The following is a 20,199-nucleotide window of genomic DNA, read 5'->3' as shown; positions in this document are numbered from 1 at the left end:
AACAATTGCAATTATCACAACACATGTTGTAATATTATTTTTTTTCTGGTGTGGCTTCCCCAGTGATTTTACCCACGCACCGCTACTGCTCTCTCGGAGTCCCAGAATACCCACACTGTGTATATCCGTTCCTAAATCCAGAGCAGTTTCATTGATTGAACTGCCTTGTAATACTGAAACACTACTTTACCCTATCTAGTGTTTTAGTGACCATTTTGTTCTAAAACTATACAATCTTTATTTTCCACCATGTCTTTATTTTTTTATATATATTTTTAACCTTTATTTAACTAGGCAAGCCAGTTAAGAACAAATTATTATTTTCAATGACAGCCTACCAGGGAACAGTGTTAGCAGAACGATAGATTTTTACTTTGTTAGCTCGGGGAGTTGATCCAGCAACCTTTCAGGTTACTGGCCCAACGCTCTAACCAGCTACCTGCCACCCCAGTTATTTCATAATAGGCTGGAAGCCCCTCGGTTCAGCCCAGAGCAGTGCCCCTGAGCAGGTTAGTGGTGATGTGGCTTTTTCAAGGTCACAAATGGTACTAGGCACCTGAGATTCTGATACTAGCATCCCTCCAGTTGCAAGCTCACTCCCACTAGATATTTCCTCTGGCTAAAGAGGAACCTAATTATCAATTTTCTTGGAGAGACCCACCCAGGTAACGCATGCACACTGAGAGGTTGGAAGTACAGGATCAGCCACAGCGCAGCGTCCCTGGAGCAGTGTATGGGTTAAGTGCCTTGCTCAAGGGCAAAACGCCAGGAGATGGCAGTGGTATCAAATTGTATTTGTCACATGCGCCGAATACAACAGGTGTAGAACTTACAGTGAAATGCTTACTTACAAGCCCTTAACCAACACTGCAGTTCAAGAAATAGAGTTATGAAAATATTTAATAAATTAACTGAAGTGATTTTATTATTTTTAAACAGTAACACACGAAAATTACATAACGAGACTATATACAGGGGGTACTGGCACCGAGTCAATGTGTAGGAGTACAGGTTAATTGAGGTAATCTAGGATACTGGGGTGTAATCATTATTCCAAACAGTTGCAAAATTGTTCAATTTTGCCACTAAAATGTATTTCTATTAGACAAGTTCAGGTAGGTCCCTGCCTGTTTCGTTCTGTTTAAGAAACGTTTTACAGAATCTGTGTAATGTATACACCCCTGATGACAACCCTCCAGTTGCAGCTGGCTCCATCAGATTTTTTCCCTTCAGACCTCTAACTCTAGGCTCCATGACGGCAGAACATATAAACACTGACAAAGTGAAGAACCAGCATCATAGATTGATATGGATGCGGCATTGCCATCATTGAATATTTATCAAATAGAGGGCTATTGATCACTAAAATAGTAGGTTAGTCATTGGCCATATGCCTACAGCCTTCTCGATCCTCACCAGAGCTATATTAAAATCAGGAATGGGCAACTCAGACCAGGGATAGGCCGGGGCCATTTTCACGAAACAACAGCCGGGGTCTCAACTTACTGTTGAGAGTTAGAATAATAGAATACACAAGGTGCAATTTCTAAATTTGGTTGTGCATTGCAATCACTCAATTAGCCCATTTTAGCAAAAATAATTACGATTGGTAAATTAGTCTAGTGGCCAGCTATCTAAACTTGTAAGCATGATTGAATTACCGACTGGGTGGGGCCAATTAATAATCAGTTATTATATTAAAAATGGCTAAATCTTCTCTCCGACCCATGGCAAAATGTATTGAATTGCAGCAAACTTGCTTTAAAACGTCAAAATGTTCTCTATGCCCCATTGGAAAATGTGCAGAATTGTAGGAAATTAACTTTAAAACATAAATTGTTTATTTTAGCTGTCATGAGGGGGGCTGCTAAAATGTTTTGCTGTCAAGGTTGGAGGTATATGGATGTGGGTAGGCAGACACACAGCCACTGTGGCCCCTCATGACGAGTTCTGTTTTTTTTGTGTGTCCCACCCCATCAATGTTGCCCATCCCTGATCTAAATTAATCTAGCGTACTTAAAAACAATAGGACCTTTAAGATTATAAATAACAAATCAAATGAACCAGTCCTCTGAGTTTTGAATACCGAAAGTGCGCATGCGCTGAGATGCTTCTAACACGAATTCTCCTCCAACTCAGTTGCTGCAGTACTGTAGCAGTGTGGAGAGGGTAACCGGAAGGGACTATGCTATATTGTCTCGGAAATAACACTCGATACATTTTTTATATATAAAACAGAGGCAATCCATCGTTTATTGACCGTTTGGGCATTATAACATTCTTAACCATCTACGGTCATCATTTGGAACAACCCAAAGCCAACCATGTCGACCAAGGAGGAGACACCCGCCGCTGACGGAGACAAGCCGCAGACGTCCTCCTGGAAAGATTCTATCTACAACCCACGAACAGGAGAGTTTATTGGCCGAACCGCTAAAAGCTGGGGTAAGAAACAGGTTTGTGACGAGATCTGATCGGGTTTGCATATTAATACAATTATATTTCCCATTGATGTGACAATTCATAGCCATACAAAGTCTAATTGACCGGCTTTAATCGTTGATCAATGTGAATGCAGCCTTGGATGCAAATGTGTATATTAATTTTGATCATTCAATAAATAGCCTGTTTTTTAAAAGTAGGCCTACATAACGGAGACGTTTGTTCGTTGTGATCTTCGCCGCAATAATGGCAACAGCCAATCAAAGTTGATGTAATGGGATCGGAATGTTTTTTTTCCCCTCTGTAGGGACCTTCCCCGTTATAACCAAATATTCCTTACGGTCACTGATCTACTGAATTTATTTCACATATCAACTGCAATGGCTATAGCCTCGAATACATGGTTTCCTTATGTCCCCGGACTTAGAATATTGTAATAAAAAATGTAAACTGTGTCCATTCATATATATTTTTTTCTCTCAATGTTTCCCACACATGGCTCGAAATAGGCTTTTTGCCCAGTTATTTGCGAGTTATTAACTATTAGGTAACTAGTGTAGGGGATTACACTTTTAAAACGATTTGGCATTTTTAAAAATGACGGAGCCTAACAGGCCGAATTTAGGCTGCATTAACCAGGTCAGTAGGCTAATATGTATCGGAATAAATCGCAATGGAATTAATTTAAATTGGGATTACAGCATACTAGATATATCCAAATAATAATCGGCCTGTAGCCTTACCAACACTTCCCCAATTTCGTCCCCCATTAAACTGTTCTTAGAATAACCTATAATGCACCTTGTAACCTCTTGAGAAGCAGTCTTGCACGAAGCTGGCAAGGGATATGGGGCATGCATACACTGTTTCATCCTGTCATATCACCCTTCTTATTTTATTCATAGTAGGTATAGGCAGATTTTGTGTGGCTTAATTCTACAATTGACTATTGGCATTGAATGACATACTTGTTCCAGGCATTGATCTCATCCAGGTTCGTTTGAAACTATGTTGCAAAAAATGTTGATAGGTTATGGTTAGTGACACTTTGTTTCTCCAAAACAGTAATAGAGCGAAGCTATTTCTCGGCCACTACTCGCGTGCAGTCAGTCAAGCTATAATTTATTTATCATTTGTAGAGTTCTTCCTCCTAAAATTCTCAAGATCAAATCAATTCTCTCTCATTGGGCACAGCAGGCACACAATTTGTAGCCTCTGTCAATGATAAATAGTGGGGGTTTTCTCTCTACGCCGGTCTTGAGTTGCAGGGAGCATAAATCCATTTTTGATTTGAGAGAAATTCTGAGCACATATATACAGACTCGGTTTTAAAGCAGAAGATGTGTGTGCATGTGCTGGAGGGCATCTGTGTGTGATTGTAATTGTGCAAGTTAACTGTGGCATAATTGTGCTCTGTTGATTCCTTCCCAACACATGCCCTTGAATATGGTTTATACTCTAGTAGGCTACAAACATGGGAAAATGGTAGGCTTACTGATGCCGTGGGGGAGGTAGAGCTAGGCAACTCCTATGGTCTTATACCAGGTGTCCGGCATTGAGGTATAGAAGCAAAGACACTAGGCTTCAGTCAACACGTGTCATCCAGGACCTCTATACAAGGTGGTGTCAGAAGAAGGCCTAAAGAATTGTCAAATACTCCAGCCACCCAAGCCGTAGATTGTTCTCTATGCTACCACACTGCAAACGGTATCAGTGCAACAAGCCTGGAACCCCACAGGACCCTGAACAGCTTCTACCCACAAGCCATAACACTGCTAAACAAGACTGCAATATAGCTAATCAAATTGCTACCTGGACTGCCTGCATTGATCCTTTTTTCCTCTCTTGCACTGACACACACGTGTTGTTGCTAATTTCTATTATCTATCCTGTTGCCTAGTCACTTTACCTCTATGAACATACAGTTGAAGTCAGAAGTTTACATACACCTTAGTCAACTACATTTAAACTCCGTTTTCACATTTCCCAACATTTAATCCTTGTAAAAAATCCCAGTCTTAGGGCAGTTAGGATCGCCACTTTATTTTAAGAATGTGAAATATCAGAATAATAGTAAAGTGTTTTATTTGGTAGCATTGCCTTTAAATGGTTTAACTTGGGTCAAATGTTTTGGGTAGCCTTCCACAAGCTCCCCACAGTAAATTGGGTGAATTTTGGCCCATTCCTCTTGACAGAGCTGGTGTAACTGAGTCAGGTTTGTAGGCCTCCTTGCTCGCACACACTTTTTCAGTTCTGCCCATGTAATGGGTGTGAAACAGCTAGCTTAGTTAGCGGTGGTGCACGCTAAATAGCGTTTCAATCGGTGACGTCACTTGCTCTGAGACCTTGAAGTACTAGTTCCCCTTGCTCTGCTTTTGTGGAGCGATGGGTAACGATGCTTTGAGGGGTGACTGTTGTTGATGTGTGCAGAGGGTCCCTGGTTCGCGCCCGGGTATGGGCGAGGGGACGGTCTAAAGTTATACTGTTACACCCACAACTTTTCTATAGGATTGAGGTCAGGGCTTTGTGATACTATTGTTTGTACAGATGAATGTGGTACCTTTTTTTTTTTTTTTTACTTGTGTCATGCACAAAGTAGATGTCTAAACCGACTTGCCAGAACTATAGTTTGTTAACATGAAATTTGTGGAGTGGTTGAAAAACGAGTTTTAATGACTCCAACCTAAGTGTATGTAAAACTTCTGACTTCAACTGTAAGTATCAAAAGTAAATGTAATTGCTAAAATATACTAAGTACAAGTATAAATTATTTCACATTCATTATACTAAGCAAACCAGACGGCACAATTTTTTTTTAATTTACGGATAGCCAACACACTCCAACACTCAGACATAATTTACAAACAAAGCATTTGTGTTTAGTGAGTTTGCCAGATAAGAGGCAGTAGAGATGACCAGAGATCTTGATGTGTGTGAATTGGACAATTTTCCTGTCCTGCTAAGCATTTGAAATGTAATGAGTACTTTTGGGTGTCAGGGAAAATGTATGGAGTAAAAAAGTACATTATTTTCTTTAGATATGTAGTGGAATAAAAGTTGTCAAATATAAATTGTAAAGTACAGATACCCCAAAAAACTACTTAAGTAGTACTTTAAAGTATTTTTACTGAAGTACTTTACACCACTGATGGGGAGAGAGATTGTTATTGAAGAGAGAAAAGGATTGGACTCAAGTTAAAGGAATACTTTGGTATTTTGTCATTGCCTTTTTATCTACTTCCCCAGAGTCAGATAAACTTGTGGATACCATTTCCAGTATTAAGTAAGTTAGAGGTAGTTTTGCGAGCCAACGCTAACTAGCATTAGCGCAGTGAATGGGTATCTGCTAGCATGGTAGTAGATATCCATGAAGGAAGTTAGAGGTAATGCTAGCAGATACCCATAGACTTCCAGTCATTGCGCTAATGCTAGTTATTTTGGGATCATTGCCAAAATCCCAAAGTAGGCATTTATTATCCAGGTTTTGGCCGTCTTGCTCTCTCTCAATCTGCACAACTCTGGTTTATGTCCCTATGGATTAGGGCCTACACTCAATCCAGACCTCGGAAGATCCACGTTATAGTGCTATTGAAATGTAAAGCTAATTTCCAATTGAGCCGACATATGCAGCATCAAAGATACAGAACTCTCCATTCTAACAATGGGAATTAATTAAGATTAAGATCACTTTGTTTGTCAATTGTATACAAGGTCCAACCAAATTTAGACTTCTGCTTTAAACCAACCCCTCTGAAAGAAATGTCAGAAAAGGTGGAAGGCAGGTGGGAGGAGCCTGGAGCAGGCGAAAACATTTCAGCAAATGAGATTGCAGATATGCATGGTAACAGGATCAAGTCTAATATAAAATAATTTGTCTCAAATTGTGTCCACTTAATATCAGTACATGCGCAACAATCTAAGCATTACGAAACTTCTATTCGCCCAAATAGGTTTTATGTATCAAATTAGCCATTGAATTTTATGTTGACCGCCATACGACATATCCATACAACAAACCTCGCTTTCCCCAGCCTTTGCGGGGACAAGATTTTGGGGTGGAGTCAGCCCTCTTCCTCTCTGGCAGCCTTTTGTGGTCTCTGCGAACATGGGAACATTGCCTTTTAAAACGTGCATAGCGGACAAAACGCAATGGGACTAAATCTAGCCCTATAGGCCAGCCTTGGGTCGGTAAATTGGCTGCTAATTGTTACTTATTTTCTCCAGCTCTCCATCATGCTTATCACTGACAAACACACACATGCACACTCTACACAACAAAATTATTTATTTAAATTCTTATTTTCTGTGTATTTCAGTATTTGGCCAAATATTTGGAACTATTTTCAAAATACTTATTTCCAAATGTATTATTTCAAATAAACCTAGGACCAAACAGACAATGCATTGAGTAAATATTTGTTGTTGAAAAATACATTCAAATACATGACAATACTTTAAAAGTGTATTTCCAAATACATTCCAATATTCTCCTATTTGTATTTTCAAAGACGAAATATCCAAATAGTTACTGAAATGTCTTGAAAGTAATTTTTAAATACCCTAAATCGTATTTGAACACAGGTCTGAGACACACACCTTAAACAAACACAATTGGTCAACACAAACATATATGCTGAGGCCAGTGTGTGTCTGGATACCTCAAAGGGCCATACTGTGACATCGACAAATGCCATGTGCATAAATGAGTGCACCGGCAAAGGGGTCCCTCAGAAAATAATAATTGAGAGATTTCAGTACGAACTGAGTATGGCCATGATCAAAAGTAGTGCACTACATAGGGAATAGGGTGCCATTTGGAACGGAAGTTAGTGGGAATAAAAATGATGTTTTTCTCTCAATAGGAGCAGCCATGTGGCAGTGATGCCGCTCTTTCACGTAGCCAACAATGACCAAGTTCTGGGGCTTTATCAATGAAATACGCTGTGAGTTAAGAAAGGCATAAAATGCCCCTTGCAGGTCTTTGTCTTGTGCTTCCCTATAAACAAATATGACGGCATTATCTTAGCATGCTTTTAGAGACCAGGCTGTTTCCAGATGGTAGATTGGTCAGGTTTAGGTGCTCACTTGGAGGAAGATCGATAGGTTGCGCCTTAAATGACACCCTATTCCCTCTACAGTTTATTAGGTACACCACCACTTTCATGAGAATGGTTAGCTCCTACCAACAGTGAGTCACGTGGGCGTGGCTTGCTATATAAAGCAAGCAGACAGGCATTGAGGCATTCAGCAACTGTTCGATTGAACGTTAGAATGGGCAAAATGAGTGACTTAAGCGACTTTGAGCGTGATATGATTGTCGGTACCAGGCATCAAATCTATGAGTTTGACACCCCTGATTTAAAAAAAAAAAAAAACATATCTTCTGTCCCAGTGATCATTGGAGTCTTAGAGAGAGATGCGCTTTCCATGTCAATATTAAGGTTTTGCGAGGGAGCTAGGAGGAGACATGGGGACATCTCGATAGTCTAAAGTGACTTACCTGCCTTGTCTCCTCTCCTATATCTACACCAGTGGAGGCTGGTGACTTTAACATTTTTGGGAGACCCAAGGTGGGAGACCCACGGTATAGGTGCGAACCACATAAAGACGACAAAGTGCATTAAAAAATCGTCAAACAAATGATTTTAAACAAAAACATTTAGTAAAAATATTATGGTGATTGGGAATGAGAGGACTACTTACAGTGTTGGGAAGGGATCACAGCAGTGATTTGAATTAGGGTATGACTTGAGGTGTTCAGAGGCTTGACTTCATTGCAGGACAAGGGTTGAGGTGTTCAGTTTTATATCACACATTTTAGATGTGTAAATCTTTTGGACATCAGAGCAATCTTGAGGGATTTCTATTCGAGTCAGAAAAGGATATTCATATGAAAGGTTACCTATACAAAACATTGCAGAGAGCCTATCCAACTGACAAAATATAAACTATTGGAACCAATACTTAAAAAGAACTGATATTGGCATAAGATGGAGGAAATATTGGAATATAGCATGTACGCTTAATCCCTTATAAACTAATGAATAGAATGTATTATACAAGAGACAAAATTCCCAAATTCTACAGCACAGCAGCAGAGTCATGTCTTAAGTGTAAAACTAACAATGACTCAATAATCCATGCCTTCTGGAAATGTTATAAAGTCCAAAAGGTATGGTTAATCAAATTATATTTGAGATTCTTCAAAGTAGCCAACCGTTGCACACTCTTGGCGTTCTCTCAACCAGCTTCACCTGGAATGCTTTTCCAATAGTCTTTGAACGAGTTCCCACATATGCTGAGCACTTGTTGGGAAGAACAGCTCATCCATTCACCTACTCTTTTGTGTCTCACAAAAAAACGGCAGTTGGAACCAAAAATATCAAATTTGGACTCATCAGACCAAAGGACAGATGTCCACGGGTCTAATGTCCATTGCTCGTGTTTCTTGGCCCAAGCAAGTCTCTTCTTATTATTGGTATCCTTTAGTAGTGGTTTATTTTCTGCAATTCAACCATGAAGGCCTGATTCACACAATCTCCTCTGAACAGTTGATGTTGAGATGTTTCTGTTACTTGAACTCTGAAGCATTTATTTGGGCTGCAATTTCTGAGGCTGGTAACTCTAATGAACTTTATCCTCTACAGCAGGGGTAAATCTGGTTCTTACTTTCCTGTGGAGGTCAGAATGAGAGCCAGTTTCATCATAGTGCTTCATGATTTTTGCGGCTGCACTTGAAGAAACTTTCAAAGTTCATAAGGTTCCGTGTTGACTGACCTTCATGCCTTAAAGTAATGATGGACTGTCATTTCTCTTTGCTTATTTGAGCTGTTCTTGCCATAATATGGACTTGGTCTGTTACCAAATAGGTCTATCTTTGGTATACCACCCCATTTTTATTTATTTCACCTTTATTTAACCAGGTAGGCTAGTTGAGAACAAGTTCTCATTTGCAACTGCGACCTGGCCAAGATAAAGCAAAGCACTGTGACACAAACAACAACAGAGTTACACATGGAGTAAACAATAAACAAGCCAATAACACAAACAAATCAATGACACAGTAGAAAAAAAGAAAGTCTATATACAGTGTGTGCAAAAGGCATGAGGTAGGCAATAATAGGCCATAGGAGCGAATAGTTAGTGGGGCAAAAAAGTATTTAGTCAGCCACGAATTGTGCAAGTTCTCCCACTTAAAAAGATGAGAGGTGCCTGTCATTTTCATCATAGGTACACTTCAACTATGAGAGACAAAATGAGGAATCCAGAAAATCACATTGTAGTATTTTTAATGAATTTATTTGCAAATGATTGTGGAAAATAAGTATTTGGTCAATAACAAAAGTTTATCTCAATACTTTGTCATTGCCAACAAAGGGTATATAACAAAGGTCAAATGTTGTCTTCACAAGGTTTTCACACACTGTTGCTGGTATTTTGGCCCATTCTTCCATGCAGATCTCCTCTAGAGCAGTGATGTTTTGGGGCTGTTGCTGGGCAACACGGACTTTCAACTGCCTCCAAAGAGGGGTTGAGATCTGGAGACTGGCTAGGCCACTCCAGGACCTTGAAATGCTTCTTGAGAAGCCACTCCTTCGTTGCCCGGGCAGTGTGTTTGGGATCATTGTCATGCTGAAAGACCCAGCCACGTTTCATCTTCAATGCCCTTGCTGATGGAAGGAGGTTTTCACTCAAAATCTCACGATACATGGCCCCATTCATTCTTTCCTTTACACGGATCAGTCGTCCTGGTCCCTTTGCAGAAAAACAGCCCCAAAGCATGATGTTTCCACCCCCATGCTTCACAGTAGGTATGGTGTTCTTTGGATGCAACTCAGCATTCTTTGTCCTCCAAACACGACGAGTTTACTTTTGACCAAAAAGTAATATTTTGGTTTCATCTGACCGTATGCCATTCTCCCAATCTTCTTCTGGGTCATCCAAATGCTCTCTAGCAAACTTCAGACGGGCCTGGACATGTACTGGCTTAAGCAGGGGGACACGTCTGGCACTGCAGGATTTGAGTCCCTGGCGGGGTAGTGCGTTACTGATGGTAGGCTTTGTTACTTTGGTCCCAGCTCTCTGCAGGTCATTCACTAGGTCCCCCCGTGTGGTTCTGGGATTTCTGCTCACCGTTCTTGTGATCATTTTGACCCCACAGGGTGAGATCTTGCGTGGAGCCCCAGATCGAGGTAGATTATCAGTGGTCTTGTATGTCTTCCATTTCCTAATAATTGCTCCCACAGTTGATTTCTTCAAACCAAGCTGCTTACCTATTGCAGATTCAGTCTTCCCATCCTGGTGCAGGTCTACAATTTTGTTTCTGGTGTCCTATGACAGCTCTTTGGTCTTGGCCATAGTGGAGTTTGGAGTGTTTGAGGTTGTGGACAGGTGTCTTTTATACTGATAACAAGTTCAAACAGGTGCCATTAATACAGGTAACGAGTGGAGGACAGAGGAGCCTCTAAAGAAGAAGTTACAGGTCTGTGAGAGACATAAATCTTGCTTGTTTGTAGGTGACCAAATACTTACTTTTTTCTAATTTTGTCTGTCATAGCTGAAGTGTACCTATGATGAAAATGACAGGTCTCTTTCATCTTTAAGTGGGAGAACTTGCACAATTGGTGGCTGACTAAATACTTTTTTGCCCCACTGTACAATTAAGGAGATTAACACTGGAGTGATAAATGAGCAGATGATGATGTGCAAGTAGAGATACTGGTGTGCAAAAGAGCAGAAAAGTAAATAAAATAGAAACAGTATGGGGATGAGGTAGATTGGGTGGGCTATTTATAGATGGACTATGTACAGCTGCAGCGATCGGTTAGCTGCTCAGATAGTTGATGTTTAAAGTTGGCGAGGGAAATAAAAGTCTCCAACTTCAGCGATTTTTGCAATTCATTCCAGTCACTGGCAGCAGAGAACTGGAAGGAAAGGTGGCCAAATGAGGTCTTTGCTTTGGGGATGATCAGTGAGATATACCTGCTGGAACGTGTGCTATGGGTGGGTGTTGTTATCGTGACCAGTGAACTGCGATAAGGCGGAGCTTTACCTAGCATAGACCTATAGATGACCTGGAGCCAGTGGGTCTGGCGACGAATATGTCGCAAGGGCCAGCCGACTAGAGCATACAGGATGCAGTGGTGGGTGGTATAAGGTGATTTGGTAACAAAACGGATGGCACTGTGATAGACTACATCCAGTTTGCTGAGTAGATTGTTGGAAGCTATTTTGTAGATGACATCGCTGAAGTCGAGGATCGGTAGGATAGTCAGCTTTACTAGGGTAAGTTTGGCGGCGTGAGTGAAGGAGGCTTTGTTGCGAAATAGAAAGCTGATTCTAGATTTGATTTTTGATTGGAGATGTTTAATATGAGTCCTAGAGGAGAGTTTACAGTCTAGCCAGACACCTAGGTATTTATAGTTGTCCACATATTCTAGGTCGGAACCGTCCAGGGTGGTGATGCTAGTTGGGCGGGCGGGTGCGGGCAGAGAACGGTTGAAAAGCTTGCATTTGGTTTTACTAACGTTTAAGAGCAGTTGAAGGCCATGGAAGGAGTGTTGTATGGCTTTCAAGCTCGTTTGGAGGTTAGTTAGCACAGTGTCCAAGGAAGGGCCAGAAGTATACAGAATGGTGTCGTCTGCGTAGAGGTGCATCAGGGAATCGCCCGCAGCAAGGGCGACATCATTGATATATACAGAGAATTGAACCCTGTGGTATCCCCATAGAGACTGCCAGAGGTCCGGACAACATGCCCTCCGATTTGACACACTGAACTGTCTGCAAAGTAGTTGGTGAACCTGGCGAGACAGTCATTAGAAAAAGCAAGGCTATTGAGTCTGCCGATAAGAATACGGTGATTGACAGAGTGGAAAGCCTTAGCCAGGTCGATGAAGACTGCTGCACAGTACTGTCTTTTATTGATGGCGGTTATGATATCTTTTAGTACCTTGAGTGTGGCTGAGGTGCACCCGTGACCGGCTCGGAAGCCGAATTGCACAGCGGAGAAGGTACGGTGGGATTCGAAATGGACAGTGATCTGTTTATTAACTTGGCTTTCGAAGATTTTAGATAGGCAGGGCAGGATGGATATAGGTCTAACAATTTGGGTCTAGGGTGTCACCCCCTCTGAAGAGGGGGATGACCGCGGCAGCTTTCCAATCTTTAGTGATCTCGGACGATACGAAAGAGAGGTTGAACAGGCTGGTAATAGGGGTTGCAACAATGGTGGCGGATAGTTTTAGAAAGAGAGGGTCCAGATTGTTTAGCCCAGCTGATTTGTACGGGTCCAGGTTTTGCAGCTCTTTCAGAACATCTGCTGTCTGGATTTGGGTGAAGGAGAAGCTGGGGAGGCTTGGGTGGGTAGCTGCGGGAGGGGGGAGCTGTTGGCTGGGGTTGGAGGAGCCAGGAGGAAGGCATGGCCAGCCATTGAGAAATGCTTATTGAAATGTTCGATTATCATGGATTTATCAGTGGTGACCGTGTTACCTAGCCTCAGTGCAGTGGCCAGCTGGGAGGAGGTGCTCTTGTTCTCCATGGACTCTACAGTGTCCCAAAACGTTTTGTAGTTAGAGCTACAGGGTGCGAATTTCTGCTTGAAAAAGCTAGCCTTTGCTTTCCTGACTGACTGCGTGTATTGGTTCCTGACTTCCCTGAACAGTTGCATATCGTGGGTACTATTCGATGCTATTGCAGTCCGCCACAGGATGTTTTTGTGCTGGTCAGGGCCAGTCAGGTCTGGAGTGAACCAAGGGCTATATCTGTTCTTAGTTCTGCATTTTTTGAACCGCTCATGCTTATCTAAGATGGTGAGGAAATTACTTTTAAAGAATGACCAGGCATCCTCGACTGAAGAGATGAGGTCAATATCCTTCCAGGATACCCGGGCCAGGTCGACTAGAAAGGCCTGCTCGCAGAAGTGTTTTAGGGAGCGTTTGACAGTGATGAGGGGTGGTTGTTTGACCGCGGATACAGGCAATGAGGCGGTGATCGCTGAGATCCTGAATGAAAACAGAGGAGGTGTATTTGGAGGGCAAGTTGGTCAGGTTGCCCATGTTAACGGATTTAGGGTTGTACCTAGTGGGTTCCTTGATGATTTGTTTGAGATTGAGGGCATCTAGCTTAGATTGTAGGACTGCCGGGGTGTTAAGCATATCCCAGTTTAGGTCACCTAACAGAACGAACTCTGACGCTAGATGGGGGGCGATCAATTCACAAATGGTGTCCAGGGCACAGCTGGGAGCAGAGGGGGTTCGATAGCAGGCGGCAACAGTGAGAGACTTATTTCTGGAGAGGTTCATTTTTTAAATGATAAGTTCAAACTGTTTGGGTATAGACCTGGAAAGTATGACAGAACGTTGCAGGCTCTCTCTGCAGTAAATTGCAACTCCTCCCCCTTTGGCAGTTCTATCTTGATGGAAAATGTTGTAGCTGGGTATGGAAATCTCAGAATTGTTGGTGGACTTCCTAAACCAGGATTCTGAAATGGCAAGGACATCAGGGTTGGCGGCGTGTGCTAAAGCAGTGAGTTAAACAAACTTATGAGGCTTCTGATGTTGACATGCATGAAACCAAGTCTATTTCGATCACAGAAGTCAACAAATGAGGGTGCCTGGGTTTACTGCCACATCACCCGAGGAACAGAGGAGGAGTAGGATGAGGGTACGGCTAAAGGCTATCAAAACTGGTCGCCTAGAGCACTGTGGACAAAGAATAAAAGGAGCAGATTTCTGTGCGTGGTAGAATAGATTCAGGGCATAATGTGCAGACAGGGGTATGGTGGGGTGCGGGTACAGTGGAGGTAAGCCCAGGCACTGAGTGATGATAAGAGAGGTTGTATCTCTGGATAAGCTGGTTATAATGGGTGAGGTCACCGCATGTGTGGGAGGTGGGTCAAAGGAGGTATCAGAGGTATAACGAGTGGAACTAGGGGCTCCGCAGTAAACAAAAACAATGATAACTAACCTAAGCAGTAAACAAGGCATATTGACATATGAGAGAGACATACAGCGAGGCATAAAGTAATCACAGGTGTTGATTTGGAGAGCTATCTAAGACAACAACGGGTGAGACAACAACAGCTAATCAGCTAATCAACAGGTAAAATGGCGATGACTAGGCAGAGAGGGTCGGTTAACTACATACAGAGCTTGAGTTTGCGGCTGGGGCCGACAGATAAAAAATAATAATAAACAAAACTAATAAATAAATAAACAGAATGGAGTACCGTGATTAATGGACAGTCCAGCGGGCATCAGCTATGTAGCCAAGTGATCATAGGGTCCAGGGGACAGCAATATATGGGACAGGGAAGCCGCGGAGTAGTCGCTACCATGCTATCACGCGGGCGACGCGGCATTTAAAGTTGGTAGCCCGGGGCTAGTAGAAGCGGCTGCTCCGATGTCCGGCGGAGGCCGGTTGAAGGCACAGCGGATGGAGTATTCGTCGGCAGACCTGTCGTGGTGGTGCGGCAGGGTGCCGGGGCGACTAGGGATCCAAGCCAGATGGCAAAAGAGCTATTGTAGTTGTAGTAATTTAGTTTTCTCTCCGGGAGATGCGCCTGGCTCACGGCTAACTGGTGCTAACTTCGGGGCAGGGGCGTTAGCCACTATAGCTACTCCGTAGCATCGGTGATCCGGTGCCAAGGTCCAGAGCTTACGGCAAGGATCCGGTGGAGTAGTGTGTTCTAGCCGTGTTTGGGTGGAGTCCGGGTGAACAACTGAGTAGGCTGGGAGGTGGGCCTCAGGGATAGTTTCGGGACTGGGTAACTTGGTGGGTGTTAGCTAGCTGTGAAGATCAGGAGAATGGTCCAGGGATTACGGCAGGAATCCAGCATTGTAGTGGAGAAACAGTCCGTTACTGGTAGGCTGGCGAGAAATATCCAAGCTAAAAAAAAGGTCCGGTACCTGTGCAGAAGGTAAAGGCCGCTAGCAATGGCTAAATAGTTTGTAGCTAATTAGCTTTTTAGCTTCTGAGGGCTAGGTGGTTCTTGCTATAAGGTTTAAAAAAAAATAATAATAACGGTTCCGTATCACATTGGGTGAGGCAGGTTACCGGAAGGTATAATTCAACTAAAATGGAGAAGAGATTGAAAATAAAATTGAAATGTATACAAAAAAAGAGAGGACGAACAAAACATGTCTGCACTGCTACGCCATCTTGGAGAAGAAGAAAAAAAAAAGGACCTTGTCCTACCTTGTCACAACACGACTAATTGGCTCAAACGCATTAAGGAAAGAAATTCCACAAATGAACTTTTAACAAGGCACACCTGTTAATTGAAATGCATTCCAGGTGACTACCTCATGAAGCTGGTTGAGAGAATGCCAAAAGTGTGCAAAGCTGTCATCAAGGCAAAGGGTGGCTACTTTGAAGAATATAAAATATAATTTTTTTAACGCTTTTTTGGTTACTACATGATTCCATAGGTGTTATTTCATAGTTTTGATGTCTTAACTATTATTCTACAATGTAGAAACTTTTGACTGGTACTGTAGGTTTGGGCAGGTGTGATGTAGTTGATGTTTGCGTGATGTTGTTTGTATGTTTTGTATTGTTTAAATAAACAAATGATTGTGTATGTGATTGACAGAACAATGACAGGGCTAGTCACAGTGCTTGGAGAGGAAACATTCAATGTACCAGTGGACGAGGGCACATGAGACATGGCTTCAGTTCATGACAGAAGAGTTGACACTGGCAGTGGAGTGGTGGTCATCACCTCTAAATCAGGGATCAGGGATCAGGAGGGTACTTAACTGTCAATACAAATCGCAGATACATTCCATTACAGCAACGCCATCATAGGTTTGAGCAACAAGTTTCATCATGAAGTTAGACTCCGACATCTCTGATTTAACCAAGTGGAACACAGACTGCGTATCTCATCCACTTCACATATCAAAGTAGCCCAAGAAACACCCTGATCATCGCTTACGTGCCCGTTTTGTCGAAGGTACTACGCTGCGTACATTTTGTTTAAGCCCATTAGGCTACTCATTTGTTGTCATTAAATGTCCTTAATAATAAAAGGAAAATACTTTGTGTTCGCACAATAGTGTAGGCTATCATACACAATTGCGCACAGTAGCCTAGACTCAGTTTCCAATCCGAAGTACAGAAACATATGAAAACATTAACTTGATGCTTTCTCTGTTAAATCTTCTAGACCCTGCTGTAAATCAAGCAGACAATGGCAGATAATCCATTTAAATATAGGGGTATTGAATTGGATCTAACGTTGATCACAACTGTCTTCACTGGTGCAACAAATGAGAAATCAAAATATTCTGGACATTCTTCCGAACATCGTCATCGTTTCCCGCACTGGCTGTTTTTGCATGGTGTGCTATAGGCCTATCACAACAGCTGTTTGTCAGAAAAATATTTCCTGGATCAGATGATGATGGTTGACAACATCACTAGGCCTAACTAAACAGCTGGATACCAAATGCGCACGGAAGAAGTAGGTCTATTAGCCTACGTGTATCCCATTGCAGAACCATGCATGTAAGGGGACTCTTTCGGTTAGAACCATTCAATTTTGCACTTGCATACATTTTAGATTTGTGTCCAATGAAAACAGTTTTTCACGGGGTAACCTAAATTATCAATATGAACATTTGATAAAACGGTGCTGCCGTTAGTAACGCACCATCACACACAGTGCCTTCAGAAGTATTCATACCTCTAGACCTTTTCGACATCTTGTGTTACAACTTGAATTTAAAATTGATTACATTGAGATGTTGTTATAGTACTGGCTTACACACAATACAGATAATGTCAAAGTGGAATTATGTTTTTATTTTTATGTTTACAAATGAGTAAAAAATGAAATGTCTTGAGTCAATACGTATTCAAACCTTTTGCTATTTGCAAGCCTAAACATTTGCTTAGTTGCATGAACTCACTCTGTCTGCAATAATAGTGTTCAACATGATTTTTGTACCCCACACAGAATCTTATCTTTAAGGTCCCTCAGTCAAGCAGTGAATTTCAAACACAGATTCAACCACTTAGACTAGGGAGGTTTTCCAATGCCTCACTAATAAGGGCACCTATTGGTATATGCCTAGATGGGTAAAACAAAAAGAAGCATACATTGAATATCCTTTTGAGCATGGTGAAGTTATCAATTACAATTTGGATGGTGTATCAATACACCCAGTCACAACAAAGATACAGGTCTCCTTCCTAACACAGTTGCCGGATTTGAAGGAAACAGCTCAGGGATTTCACCATGAGGTCAATGGTGACTTTGAAACAATTGGAGTTTAATGGCTGTGATAGAAGAAAACTGTGGATGGATCAACAACATTGTAGTTACTCCAGAATACTAACCTAAATGAAAGGGTGAAAAGAAGGAAACATGCACAGAATACAAATATTCCAAAACATGCATCCTGTTTGCAATAAGGAACAAAAACCCTGCAAAAAAAACGTGGCAAAGAACTGAATGTCCTGAATACAAAGTGTTATTTTTGGAGCAAACACAACAGCAGGCATCTTTCTCATGTCGGGGCGGCAGGGTAGCCTAGTGGTTAGAGAGTTGGACTAGTAACCGAAAGGTTGCAAGTTCATATCCCCGAGCTGACAAGGTACAAATCTGTCAGTTAACCCACTGTTCCTAGGCCGTCATTGAAAATAAGAACTTGTTCTTAACTGACTTGCCTAGTTAAATAAAGGTTAAATCAAATGTCAATTAGTCATGTGAGAGGTTCGACTCGGTCTAAAAAACATTGATTCTGCTGTTCTGATTGGATAGAGCTGTAATCTCTCCATCTCCATCCACTTGCTTCATAATTTCCTTGCATGTTTTCGGAATGATAATTTAGATTACTGCTGCCTGCTACTATGATAAATCACATGGCAAGGGCATTTGTTAACAAGCTGTCAATGTGGATATCTAACAAGCGGAGCAAGGGTATGGAAAAAGATGAAACGCTGCGCATTCTGACTGAGTGACAGCAAACGTGGCTGCCTGCTGCAAATTGAGGACACAGAGAGACACTCACACACCCCTGCACGTTGCTCCTAATCTGCATTTTTTTTTTGCAGTGAGAAGGTGCAGGGAAGTATTGTGCACACACATATTTAAGCATATTAAAACACTTCCGTTTTTTTAGACCATGAGTATCATCTGATCCGACTATCAACTGTCAATTTACATATACGAGTATGGCCATGTCGACACACTCCTAGTATTTTCGTTCGTCGTTATGATTCTTATTTTATCACACATGCACACCAATGAGCCTAGTTTAACCAGAAAATCTGTCAGAGCAAGAGCTGCTGTTGCAGTGAAACGTGATTTTATAAACCTAACCAGTGCGCAACAAATCTAAATGAAATCACGAGTTAACTTTTTTTGATATCCTCGATTAAAAATTGCTATTTTTATTTCTCAACTGGTAATTGAAGTGCATATAACGGTGGGCAGACTTGAGCACATCGCATACCACATTTTTTGTACGTAGTTTATGGCTACTGAATGTATGAATTTGGGATCTATCATCCCACAACTGTCCCAGAGTTTGTTTGGAATAGATTATCTTTATTGCACCTAATTGCAACCTGACCAATAGAAAGGACAATGTTTCTGCCATGGGGAATAGTATATTGATATAGACCAGGGGTGTTACTCATTCCACGGAGGGCCGAGTGTGTGTGGGTTTATGGTTTTTACTTTCAATTAAGACCTAGACAACCAGGTGAGGGGAGTTCCTTACTAATTAGTGACCTTATTTCATTAATCAAGTACAAGGGTGGAGCGAAAACCCACAGACATTCGGCCCTCCGTGGAATCAGTTTGACACGTGATAGACATTTTTTATATAATTTGTTGGCTGAGAAACTACATGTGGACAGTTATTCAAACATATTCAAATGCACCCATGTTCAATATAATCCACAATATAGAGGAATAGCTGATAGGCAGTGGAGAGGCCAAGTGCATCATTGCACATGAAAGAACAGTGAAGACACACAGCTCAAAAAGCTACCCTATTGATCTTGTTTAGGGACAATACGATTATTCTATGTAGACTAGCCTATAACACCACGATCCAATGAGTAATTGTATTATTGTTTTAAATTCAGTTCAATTCTACTCTAGGCTGTAAACTGCCGTGACAACGTCATTTGAATAATGGGGCAAAACCCTGTTATTTGAACGTTTAATTCCATTTGGATCAGTTGTGGGTCTACTCTCAAAAGATTAAAGAAAGGCACAGTAGCATGAGAGTCTGGCTGTATTTTTTACTTCTGATGCTGATGCACTGTCCGTTGTCCATCATCATTCTCCGAAGTCATCCTGTGCTCCTAAATATTTGTCATTTAACTTTTTTAAATGTATTTATTGTGTTGCATAAACACAACTAGTCACAATGTTTTAATCTGATTAGGCTACTTCAAAAGTCTCCTGTAGGCTACCTGTGCATGTTCATCCACTCCAATATAATTCCATTGTTCAAACTGCGCAATGGCCATTTGATTAATGGAAATAGACATCTGTTACAAAACACAAATGTTTAATGACATTCGGAGATTGTCAAACCAAGCCTTCGATGTTAAGTAGGGAGGGATGTATATTCTCTTTGTCGAGATTGACATACTTGATTGTTGTGATGAAAACGCAAACCGTGATGATAAGCGCTCAAGTAGGCAATCAGTATGCGTTGCTTATTGGTTGTGCATTGGCACCAAAACCTGTTTGTGGAAATTCGTTGCATATATTTAATTTAATTAGAAATATTG

General features: G+C 41.6%; 1 protein-coding gene across 1 annotated transcript in view; it reads left to right on the top strand.

The window, feature by feature from the left end:
* The first annotated feature begins 2,116 nt into the window (after positions 1-2,116).
* The window catches only part of LOC115137200 (sodium/potassium-transporting ATPase subunit beta-3-like), a 40,867-nt gene continuing 22,784 nt past the window's right edge, over positions 2,117-20,199 (top strand). Inside the window, exon 1 of the mRNA XM_029673351.2 lies at positions 2,117-2,445. Within this exon, the coding sequence (XP_029529211.1) occupies positions 2,325-2,445 (121 nt within the window). The 5' untranslated portion in view covers positions 2,117-2,324. The remainder of the gene's footprint in view (positions 2,446-20,199) is intronic.

The sequence above is a fragment of the Oncorhynchus nerka genome, linkage group LG11 (genome assembly GCF_034236695.1).
Source record: "Oncorhynchus nerka isolate Pitt River linkage group LG11, Oner_Uvic_2.0, whole genome shotgun sequence".
NCBI classification, from domain to species: domain Eukaryota; kingdom Metazoa; phylum Chordata; class Actinopteri; order Salmoniformes; family Salmonidae; genus Oncorhynchus; species Oncorhynchus nerka.
Note: the sequence above shows the minus strand (reverse complement) of the source record. Positions and strands in the feature narration are given on the sequence as shown.